This window comes from Arvicanthis niloticus, chromosome 12, assembly GCF_011762505.2.
Source record: "Arvicanthis niloticus isolate mArvNil1 chromosome 12, mArvNil1.pat.X, whole genome shotgun sequence".
NCBI lineage: Eukaryota > Metazoa > Chordata > Mammalia > Rodentia > Muridae > Arvicanthis > Arvicanthis niloticus.
The window spans coordinates 53,500,281-53,513,054 of NC_047669.1; the positions used below are offsets into that span (position 1 = coordinate 53,500,281).

Genomic DNA, 12,774 nt, shown 5'->3' on the forward strand with positions numbered 1-12,774 from the left:
AGGATCGATGTATGGCCAGGATAATTAGGATGCTTATGAATATAATTAGAATAAATCAGTTTTTCTTGTATTGTTGTAGTTCTGCTGCGTGCCTACCCATACAGTTCCTACAGCAGAAATTACTATTTTTTTTTACAAACTTTAAATTACTTTTGATACATTTAATTATGTTTAAGATGACAGTTGCTTTTGTTTCTATAATATGCATGTCGACCAGATTATTGTTCGAAGAGACATTTTAAAATTCAGACAGTTTGACATTGTCTTTCCTCTTTAGTATTGCTGAGTCCCTTGGTTCATTTGCAATGCTTTATACTACTTATGATGCTAAATATATATACAAGTAAAGTAGATACCATCAGGAAATGATTATTTATTATAAAGGCAGTAATTGGGAGAGTAATTGCTAATTGGACAGAACTGGATGATAAGATTCTAAACAGTGACTATGTCAGCATCTTTGAAAATCATCTTCTTCCTGGCTGGGTGTCAGAGTTAGTGAAAGAAGGCTACATAAGAATTTGTTACTTTGGAGGCCATCAGGATAGGCTGGAGTTATGAGAAACCAAATGTCACTTCAATTTATTTAGCATGAATTCATCATCCAAAAAGAGCTTTGAAGTACACTGTCTACATTTTTCTTATTTTTTCTGCAAGTTTAATTTTATGTTGACAGTCATACTCTTCTTTGTACTTTAGCTTGAAATTTGTTAAAAGTCTCCCCCCCCCCCCCCCCCAAATGAGACAGATTCTATTGAAGACCTTTGTCTTCATGTTACTTGTTGCTTGCTGCCTGGTAGCCAGTTAAAATTCTTTATCTGTAAACATTCCAATGTAAACATTTAAGTTAAGCATTTACATTTAGCAAGACTTCATTGATACTACTGAAGCAGTTTGTCACTTGGTAAATCACCATCTGTTGGCTTACAGATCCTCCAGCATTCATCTGATAATGAGGGATCACCTCATGATACATCAGTCTACTTTAACTGTTTAGTTTGTTCTCAAATAATGGTTCAGACCTGTGGTCATTTTAGGGTGCTTTGGCATGCATTGTTTGAAGGGTTTGAGCATGTGCTGCTTGTAAAACTTCTATGAGGATGTTTTGCCTAGGAATTAATTGTGTTTGCATTTTTGTTACAGGAATCAAACATCCTGACCATTAATTTCCTCAGTCATGTTAAATGCTACTGTAGCCATATTTCTTATTTATGGAAGAGAAGACAATTTGCAGCCCTCCCCATCATAGCTATAAATTTATTTCTCCATTCTTCATTATTACAGGGCCTAGCTAGGCAGGACTATTTAGGTGCTCAATAGCTAAGTAAGAATCTTCAGCTATGAACAGTGAAGACTGTGACATTTGGAATAATGGCTTTGTTGGTACAGGCTGGCAACACAGCTTGTAAGCTTGTACAGTGTGTTCCAGTGTTGCCTAGTACTTTCCTTATATAGCTCTTCTATGTATAACCTCTTGAATGGTCTCTCATTCTGCTTGTTCTGATAAAAACATCTTGAAAAGAAAACAAAGGCTTAATCTAGAGATGGGACACTTTCATATATAATCTGAATGTGTCTCAGAGTGTCCTGAGGTCACTTTTAGTAAAGCAAGAAAGCAAGCAAGCACTGAGTCGAAATAACATCAGTGGCATAACTGGGTCCTCAGGCGTAACTATGTCCAATTTTCTGAGGAACCGCCAGACTGATTTCCAGAGAGGTTGTACCAGCTTGCAATCCTACCAGCAATGGAGGAGTGTTCCTTTTTCTCCACATCCTTGCCAGCATCTGCTATCCCTTGAGTTTTTTATCTTAGCCATTCTGATTGGTGTGAGGTCGAATCTCAGGGTTGTTTTAATTTGCAGTTTTCTGCTGATCAAGGATGTTGAATATTTCTTTAGGTGCTTTTTGAACATTCGAGTTTCCTCAGATGAGAATTCTTTGTTTAGCTCTGTACCCCATTTTTAAATAGGGTTATTTGATTGTTTGGAGTCTAATCTCTTGAGTTCTTTTTATATGTTGGATATTAGCCCTCTATCAGATCAAAAAGATGCTCCAACATATAACAAGGACATATGCTCCACTATGTTCATAGTAGCCTTATTTATAATAGCCAGAAGCTGGAAAGAACCCAGATGTCCTTCAGGGTATATCTCAGAGGAATGGATACAGAAAATGTGGTACATTTACACAATGGAGTATTACTCAGCTATTAAAAACAATGACTTTATGACATTCTAAGGCAAGTAGATGGAACTAGAAAATATCATCCTGAGTGAGGTAACCAGATCACAAAAGAACACACATGGTTTGTATTCCCTGATAAATGGATATTAGCCCAAAAGCTTGCAGTATCCTATATACAACTCACAGACCACATGAAGCTCAAGAAGAAGGAAGACCAAAGTATAAGTGCTTCTGTCCTTCTTAGAAGGAGTAAGAAAATACTTAATGGAGCAAATACAGAGAAAGTGTAGAGCAGAGACTGGAGGAGAGACTGTCTGGAGACTGCCCTACCTGGGGATCCATCCCATGTGCAGTCACCAAAGGCAGACACTGTTGTGGATGCCAGGAAGTACATGCTGACAGGAGCCTGATATACCGGTCTCCTGAGAGGCTCTGCCAGAATCTGACATATACAGAGGTGGATACTCGAAGCTAACCATTGAACTGGTAATGGGGTCCCCAATGGAGGAGGTAGAGAGAAGACTGAAGGAGCTGAAGGTGCTTGAGGCCCCATGGAAAGAGCAACAATACCAACCAACCAGAGCTCCCAGGGTCTAAACCACCAGCCTGGGAACACGCATGGAGAGATCCATGGCTACAGCTGTAGCCATGTAGGGGAGGATGGCCTTGTCAGACATTGGTGGGGGAGGAGGTCCTTGGTATCTTGAAGGCAGGATGCACCAGTGTGGGGCAATTTGAAGGTGGGTAGGTGGGAGTGTGCAGATGGGTGGGGGCACGCCCTCATAGAAGCAGCAGGGTGGGGGATGGAATAAGGGGCTCCTGGGGGGGATGGGGAAAGGGGATCACATCTGAAATGTAAATAAATAAAACGTCTAATAAAGCAAAAAAAAAAAAAAAAAAAAAAAAAAAAAAAAAAAAGGAATAACATCAATGTTAATACAATAGCCCTCACCAAACAAAAACAAAAACTCTAGAGGAGATGTATTGACAGAGGTTGTAACCGTGAAAGGAGGACTATGATTGTATTAGAAATAAACACACTTAAAATTTACCAAATGTAGAATATGAGATAAAATTGAGCTTTTGATGCAATTCATTGTATTTCCTGAAAAAGACCAAATAAATAAAAAGGAAAGAAAAAAAAAAGAAGAAGAACAAATTCCTCTTGATAAGTTTAAGTAATGTCCATTAAGAAGGAATATATCCAGGGGCAAACATTTAAACCAGTTTGGGGTATGTATAGGAAAATGTATGTATTTATATGCCTGTTCATGACCACTGTCAACAGAAACTGACCCCAGTAACATATATTTTAGCATCTCACATGCTATGATCTTGGCTAACATTCCTGTCGAGTCAAATGCAGAGAGGGTCTTTGGAGGGTAGTTTTAAATGGTGATCCTTGCACATGAGGATGTACACGACATTTGTCTAGGGTTAGTGGCAGCATTTGGCTTTTGAACATTTATGCGTGAAGACATATTTTCCCCCAGAACTTAGATTTGCTTTATTTTAAGAAATTTAATTTTTGCTGTCAGTGTAAACTGAATATTTTTATGTATTCAATGAAGTCATTAAATAAGTGTTTGCTCCCTTTCGGTATTATGGTTCCACAGGGATTTTGGAACTGTTACAGGGACCAAGGATGCCAAACAAGGAAAATTTGCAATTTTTTTTTCTGGAGAAAAGTTTATTTATTTATTTATTTATTTATTATTCTGATAAAACTCATGGCTCTCTTTTTTGTTTACAAGGGTGTTAGGTGGGGGACTGTCAAAATAATCTATTTGTAATATACATCCTGATACCACAGAGCTGTGGGAAATAAGTGGGAAAGAGTATGTTAATGAATGTAATGTAGCTGAGAGCATTTTCATCTTCCAGGTTAAGAAAATTAATAAGGAAATGGTGGTAAGCACCCTTTACTGTGGTTTTAGATCTATTTCTTCCTGAAATGCCCTGTATAACATATTCTAAGGGAATGCATTTATATTTCCTGCAGAATAAATCTTTTGTTGCGTTCAGGCCTCTCTCAATTACAGCCATGCTCACTGAACCAGTGCAGCAACTTAGGATGGAGTCTGTTGGAGAAAAATATCAAGCATCCTTTTTTTTCTGCAGTCCTTAAACTGCCCAGTTCTTGATGGATACAATTATTACTCAAGGGTTGACTCTGGTAACAAGTTAAAAAGGAGGGAGGCTGAACTCCAGTGTTTCCCAAGGATTAGAAATACAAACAACAACACAGGAAGGAGAAATGGGGGAGCACACAACTATATCTCCAGCTTTGATGCTGAAGTTGATTTGTGAGGCAGGGAATGTCAAATGCCTTTCCTAGCAGGTGAGCAAGAGGTGAGCAGATAGATTGGCTGCCCTATGCATAATTACACAGCTGCCTCCCTTTTCTCTGGGAATTTTTACAGAGAAATAATGTTACTCTTGAGGGTGCAGAGCCTGCCTGTGTGCTCTGGTGGGAGCCAGCCTTGGAGGAGAATGAGCTCACCATGCTTCAGTGCCCCTGATCTCTTAGTATTTATTGTTTGTAAGGATGTTTTCGAGAATGTTGCTGAAGTCAGAAGAAGAAGGGGAAAGTAGGCATTGAAGCAAACAATAATAAAATAGATCTGTCACGGGGATTTTATGTGCAACAGGCGGTGAAGTCATTTAAGATACACTTCACTCTTTGTTTGTTTGTTCAAAGAAAACCTGGAAGGTGGATAAAACAGTCTGTTCACTTGTCCTGTCGCCATTGCAGCCTCGTTTCCGTTGTTTTCCCTGATTCAGAGCTGAGACTATGCATGTCTGTGGTGAAGTGGAGTTCACATTTTGAGAGTAGCTCAGGAAATCCATGGGGGTTTTTTACAACACGTTATATACTGGAGGGAAGGATGATGCAAGAGAAAAGTTCAAGGGATATTTTACTCCTGGTTTTCTATTAATATTCAGGTACCACATTAGATTTAAGTTTTAAGTAGAGTATGCATATTTAACATTAGGAATATATACACACCTAGGTGGTATGTGTGTACATCAGCTTATACTCAGGTGCTGGAAATAAAGCTTTGAGCGAAAATAAATGGGTGAAAAGCTTGGGGAAAGTGAACACCAGCAGAATCAGGCAGAGTTCAGTTTTCACAGGCCTTCTTTCATTGGTGTGATCCATGCTAGTGAGTCATACTCCTAAACTAGGACTTTAAAAAATTACTGCATTTTATTTGTATCTTTGTGAGTTAAGGTCCCAGTCTACCACGGCCAGATAACTCTCCTGAGCTTGGCTCAAAATGGAGGACTCCCTTTACCATCAGTGCTTCCCTTTCTTTGACCTTGTCTGAGGATCCCGACCCCAAAATCGACCCCTTCTACCTGGGAGAGGTCAAGTAGTCCTTAGACAAGACTTACAAGTTCAACTTCTTTCCAGATAAGAATCCTCCTTTTAAATACCTGGGATTCCTGGAATGGCTATCCATACAAATGAGGTATTCTCAGAATTTTAAACTCTAGCTAATGATTTTCATTTACTCTGAAAACTCCTTCCAACTCTCCAAAGTTCATATGTGAGCCTTTTTCACCCGAATCATGTGTATGCTTACAAGCCCATCCCAATAAAGATACGTGCACAAGTTAAGATGGTCTAAGAGAGCTGTTTCACTGAAGATGGTAAGAGAAGACTATCTCTGCCTTCCCCCTCCCAGCCAGACTGAGATACTCACCAGTTGCGGACTCCGGACTCTACTTCATCCTTCGAGCCCGGTGTTCAGAGTGTGCAGCCATGTCTGCACATCCCGAGACTGAGGAAGCCAAGAGTCCAGAACCGAAGCTGGTCCCCAGACCCATCCCACGTGTGTGGCTGAGCACATGGATGGGCATCATGTGCATGCCTAATAAACTCTTAGACATCAGAAAAGGGCATTGAATTTTCTGGAACTTGAGTTGTAGGGGGTTGGGAGCTTTCATGTGGGTGCTATGACCTGAACCAGGATCCTTTTCGAGAATAGTTAAGTGTTCTTAACGTCTGAGCCATCTCTTCACTCCACAATCAGGATTCTATTACAATTCTTTGAACAGCTACTTGTTCAAGTAGCCAATGGAAAGAAAATACGCTCAGCCTAGACACTTTAAAAATTTTAAAATAAACATTACAAGTAATATGAATATTTTAAAATTTATTTCATGCTCCTATTTTTGCATGCTTATGCCAGAAAAATAGGGAATAGAGATAAAAGTAAAGAAAAACTTGCTGTTATATTCTGTCATAAAATATTCAGCTAACTTTGTTTCCATAGGACGTATCGATATCTAAATACACAACAGCCTTTGAATTTAATTCACCTTTCATGTTACAGTATAGATGAACCTTGTATGTTACTAAATATAGATCTAACACTTCCTGATATTTCATGTATGAATGTCACATACATATTCAATAAAATCATATCTGTGCTATGCATGGACAGTGCTCAGTAACTAGAACTTATTATGCAGAAGTATTAATTTTAGCTGCTAAATTTTCCCATAAGAACTTGGAGAATTATTAAAATTGATTTGAAGTTGAGATGAATTAATCACTGTTACAAGTCATTTTTATGAGAACTACTATTTTTAAAGATTCTTTAACATAAAGTTCAAGAGATTCTTTTAAAGTTCCGTTGCTGCCAATGATTTTCTGAGGGATCTTGGTCAAGTAAGTTAACTTTTTTTGATCCCTGGCTTTCTCTCTAATTTCAGTAAGGCAGAATTTATTCCCATATAACAGTAAGAGAATTAAGTAACATATTGCCTACAGAGTACTTAGCATCTTGTTGGATACATAGTAAATGCTCAATAATAGTTAGCAACTCTCAGCATGTTGACTTTTAAGACAATTTCTCCTCTTTCCAGCAATCCATGATCAAACTTGCTGTCAGGACCTTTTGTTTGTACTCACTACCTTAATGAATTTTGTACAAAAGAGTGAAAATATAAAATTGAAAACAAATAAGAAAACAAAATCCTGTTGGCTTTAGTACACATATAGCTGTTTGTGCTGGTTAGCTTTTGTCATCTTGACAACGAACCTCCATGTTTTGGGGAAGGAGACTCTCAACTGTGGAATCAGCTCTTAAAAGTTGGTCTGTGGCATGTCAATGGGGTATTTTTTTTTTTTTTTTTGATTGCCAATGATTGTAGGAGGACCCAGCCCACTGTTCAGTGCCACCCCTGAGCATGTGGTCTGGGTTGTAGCAGAAAGTAATATTAACATGTCATGGAGAAGAAGGCAGTACCTGGCACTCCTCCAGTCTTTAGTTCCTGCTTCTAGCTTCCTGTCTTGTGCTGTTGTCACGGCTTCCCTGGATGATGATTTGTAACTTCTCAGATGACTGAACCTTTTACTCCTCCAATTGGTTTTTGGTCACAGTGTTTATCTCTACCACAGAAAACATTAAGAAATTCATAATATTGAGTGATTGTACTGTTTTGGAAGATTGGCCTTAGCATTTTGTGAACCTAACTTGGGGAAAGTTGACATTGATCTATGTATGGGTAGGCTATAGGAATTCTAGTTTTGTTATTAATAGGGCATAGTGTGAATTATCAGTATTACTCTGTTTTGTCAGTATACTTTGGAAACACAATGGTAGGAAATTGTTGCCCACGAGTAACAACTATTCTTGGTGGATTTCTAATTCTATCTTACTGATGTTGAAAAGACTATTGAATTATTAATCATGGTTTTGCTAAGAAGCAAATTTGGTACTACATGAATGGAATTTAATTCTGAGTTTTTACCAAATCTGTTTCTAGCATATGGTTTTTGTTATAGTTGTTAATTTACTATAGGTACTCTTGGCGATATGGTAAATCAAATTTATAAACATTATTCTCTATTCACGTTGTGTTGTTCAACTGTATAAGAATGTTTCCTGTCAGCATTGCAGTATGTATTCTTAATCCCAACTTGAGTATAAATTAGAAATGCAGTATGTATTTTGGGAGACATACAGGCCACTGTGCCTGCCACCCTGTATCTATGCTTTCAAGGCTATTATGTATTAGGTCATTAGTTGTATAATGAAATTTATGGAGGTGTATATTTAAGACATATGAATTGGTGATACAATGTGATTTTCATAAATATATGTGTAAAGCTTGAAATTTTATCTCTTGAAAAAATTCTTGGTGTATATAGTGAGTGAATGAATATAAAAGCTGTTCAATATATGTATAGTTTTGCAGCTAACAGCATTTCAAAACATTCATCTCCCATTGCAAAGGTAAAAAAATAGATTTTTTGATAGAACTTTGATATTTCACAGTATTTTCTAAAAGATGTGTTTTCCCATTGGATGCCAATGCATCTGTATTAAAATATATCTTCTTGATATTTTTGATGTATATTATAATAATAAGGTATATCCGGGCCATTATCAAAGTGAAAATTGGCACACTGATATTATTTCTAATAGAAAAATATCCCCAAAGTTCAATGGCTGACTGACTATAGCTTAGTAAATTCTTGAGCATGGTTGGATAAGTACCAATATGTACTAATGATCCAATGAGACGTGAAAAAGTTAGAATTTGTTGGTTTTAATCTTCTGAACAATAGGCTGAAAAACTATCAGAGTGCTGCATAGTGTTAAGTATAGCTCTGGGTTTGTTGACTGTTAAAGCAGTATTCTAGCTGTATGCCAAATGGTTACAAAAGTAGTGTCCCTCTTTTACAGGGTTATTCGGACTTATTATATTATATTATATTATATTATATTATATTATATTAGAAAGAATAGACATTCTTGAGGTAAAAATCCCATATTTATTCCAGTTTCACCAACCTACTGACTACTTCAGGAGCTTGGCTCAAACTGCTTACTTTCCTTCTTTTCCCCAGTATCCCTTCCCTATCCTGATTCATCCTGAAGCTTAATCAATGGACATGGGTGGTTCCTGCCAACGATGCCTGAATTACAGTAAAGGGTCTGAACAATGCCCATTCATAAAACATTGTGCTGATTAATTTTCCATTCATAGAATATTTTTATTGTTTTATTTACTATTACTTTTATATTCTCTGGATGCTTGATGTGCTACATTTTATTTTAAGGGAAACAGTATTTATAAAATTTTGCACACGTGCATGCCTCTCTCTCTCTCTCTCTCTCTCTCTCTCTCTGTGTGTGTGTGTGTGTTATACTCCAGGTGCCTTGGAATGCATGTTTTCTTTACTTTCTTGGTTGGATCAATGTACTATACAACTACTATTCAACTAAGAATTAAAGAAGCTTGGACTGCAGATTATGCGTTGTTACACATGCATGTGGCATTTCAAGTTTAAGAAAGAGAAGCTCCAACCTCCATGCTCATTTTCCTTAAGGTCGTGTGGCTGGTGTTAGGTCTAGGCTATATGTTGTTTAACTCATTAAAATCTCTCTGCTTTTGTCTTCTATGATGAGCATAAAGTTTTTTGACAGCATTTAAGAAATGTATCATTCCTGTCAAAAGACAGAAAAGTATGCACAATAGTTTATAATCTGTTATTGGTCCAGTTACATTCAATACAAGACCAAGATTTGAGCAAGGTTACCGGTGCTTGGAATTGCTTCTCACCAAGTTGGATGGCCACTAACGCTCAGGCGCACCACAGACTGTGGTCTACTGGATAGAAGACCCAGGGCTTCTTCAGTCTCCAGTGCATACAAGCTGGTGTTCCTTTAGGATTTCCAAACAAGGAAACCCGAACACAGGCGAGCAGACTGCTGTTTGAGCAGAGACTGTTGAAACATGAAGTCAGAATTCTTTGTAGAAATCAGTAGCCTCAGACTGTGTTAGCTCGTGTTTCAGATTACACAAGAGAAAATAAACTGAAAGGTCAGTCGGACAGTTACAGCTCTGCCCTTTTCCGTGGTAATCAGCTGAGCATGTAGCAGAGACGTGAACAGGAGCGTGACTCGAAAGAGGGGCTGGGAAAGCGGCTGGCAGCTTCTGCTTGTGACAATTCCTGGTGCTCCCAGGACTGACCAGATGGGCCATCTCCTAGGGTTTACCTTCAGTAATTCTGATTTATTGCAGTAGAGGACTTTTTTTTCTAGCTAGGCAATCATGTTTTCACTTTGCCAGAAGACCCCAAGAATTTTAATACTGACCATTAATCATACCTTAGTAAACTGCAAGGACAATACATTATTAATTTGCTCACGACCAGGAGACAAAGCACAGTGATTAAAATTAATTTCTACCAACCTTTTGTTAATTTATTATAATTAATTAATCTGTTTAGAAGTCAAAATATGTTTACATTAATGGCTATATAGTAGGTGTTTCCCTGTGTTTCCTCAACCATATAGCATTTACATTCAATAAGTAGAATTCTAACAATAAATATTTGATAGTGAAAAGAAGTGAGTTCTGTACGACTTTTTAAGTAATATGAAGTGGACCTTATTTAGTAATTATGAATTGACTATGAATATTTCACTAAAAAGTGGAGGTTTTAGACCTGGAAGGATTTCTGCAGTAGCCTTTCCTCATGGATGGCTCTGTGCCAGAATTAGGAGAGAACGTTTAACCAACAGCAGCCACTATTTACTCTCAGGACACTAAGTACAACCAGTTCTACCTGTTAAAGGACAACAGTTTTCAATGGACTTCCCTTTTCTTCCTCCTAAAACTTTTAAATAGTTTTGGTATAAGCAAGAGACCATTTTAAAAATTTAAGTTTGACTGTATGGTAACTATCAAAAACTTGCTATTTAAATAGCATTTGTTTCATAATATCAGAAAATAGGAAGTTAACTCTTTGTTGTGTTCTTGTGCCTTTTATTCATTTGTGTGTGTGTGTTTGTGTGTGTGAGCATGTGTGAGACAGACAGAGAGAGAGAGAGAGAGAGAGAGAGAGAGAGAGAGAGAGAGAGAGAAGAAGGAAAAGGAAGAAGAGGAGGAGGAAGAGGAGAAAGAGGACGGCCGGACACAGAGAGGGACAGAGACAGGGAGAGAACTCACGTGCCACAGGAGTGTGCATCTGTGTCAGCATACAGAACATGAGGTCAGAGGCCAACCCTTAGGAACCTGTTCTCTCCTGCCACCCCGTGGGATCCTGAAATCAAACATAGCTCAAGGTTGGCCAGTGACTGTTATCACTGACTCAGCCATATCACTGCCCTGAATAGGAGTTTTTAGAAGTTATATTTTGGAATATAACATTGTTCTGTAATTGAATTAATGTTTAGACTAAGCTAAAATCAATATCATTGAATTGTTGCAGTTTTATAATTTCACGTTTTCTGCTGCTTTTTAATTTTTTAAAAAAATATTTTATATTGGTTTTTAATGCAGGGTCTCTCTACATATCTACATAGCCTCTTGAATGCTGGGATTAAGGGATGCACTGTCACACCTGGCTTTCTGCTTCTTTTAAGTCAATCTCTCTCTCTCTCTCTCTCTCTCTCTCTCTCTCTCTCTCTCTTTCTTTCTCTCTCTCCCTTTCTCCCTCCCTTTCTCCCTCCCTTTCTCTCTCTCTCTCTCTCTTTCTTTCTTTCTTTCTTTCTTTCTTTCTTTCTCTCTTTTTGCCTTTTTTTTTTTTTTTGAAAGAAAATAGAAAATACCATAGAGGAATCTGCAGGTGATCTTGTATAGTCAGTAAATTTTATCTTAAATCTTAATAGAGTATTGGTTTTTCTATGTTAACCTCAAATGTAGCAATCATCTTGAATACAATTATCACTGTGCTTATTAGTTATTTCATGGAAAAGGTTATTTAGGTATATTACCATTGTGTATTTAATAAATAGGTTTTCATACCACCGTTTCAAATTATTTATGATGTGAAACTGTTTACATTAGAATTTGGGCACATTCCTAGTCTAGATTCTAATGTTATTCTATCAACATTGCTTATACACATCCTGGCAAAGAATAGGTACTCACTAAAAGCTCCAAATTGAGTCTTTACTATGTCTCAATATTTTAGGTGTTTGTAATACATTAGATTTTAGAACAGATATTTGTTTCCTGTCTTTGTAAAATTTACGTTCTGACCACTTTTCTTCCTTTTTTTTAAAAAGAATTTTTTCAAATATGTATATGTATGCTATATTTAAGTATATGTATTTGTGTACCTGTGATTGTGACACATACATGTCGCAGTTCACATGTGAGCATAACTTAGGGAATCTTTTTTTACCTTGCTTTTGTTTGAAATAGGATCTCTCACTTGTCCCTAAGTATTTGAGGCTCACTGTCAAGTGAGCTGCCTGGAATTACTCTGTCATCATTTTTCATTTCTCCTTCTGACCTCGTTGGTTTACATAAACACACTATGTGACTAGCCCTTATGTTTGCTATAGAGATGCAAACGCAGGCCCTTAAATGTGAACTGCAATCCCTTCCCCCACCCCTGCCTCTGTTAGCTCCTTACCTAGCGCATTCCTATGCCTTGCTTTCTCCTTCACTGTCTTTACACATCCATAGTCTTTTCTCTGCCCAGAGTGGCTGTTGCATGCCTGACATAAAAAAGATGCTCACCAAGTGTGTGAGCAGTGGGTGACTCTACTTGCTTGTCACCTCTGCTGACATGGTTCCAATTCTGCCATTTCTGGGTATCAGTCAAGAGTGTAT

At 37.6% G+C, this 12,774-nt stretch overlaps 1 protein-coding gene across 2 annotated transcripts in view; it reads left to right on the forward strand.

Moving 5' to 3' along the window:
* Gbe1 (1,4-alpha-glucan branching enzyme 1) overlaps positions 1-12,774 on the forward strand; it is a 227,105-nt gene that overhangs the window by 28,609 nt on the left and 185,722 nt on the right. Inside the window, exon 1 of one of the 2 annotated variants that reach the window (XM_076943070.1) lies at positions 11,183-11,203. The exons of the other annotated variant lie outside the window; for it this stretch is intronic. Coding sequence (XP_076799185.1) covers positions 11,199-11,203 — 5 coding nt within the window. The 5' untranslated portion in view covers positions 11,183-11,198. Of the gene's footprint in view, positions 1-11,182; positions 11,204-12,774 lie in introns of those variants that run through there. 2 annotated transcript variants of the gene reach the window in all.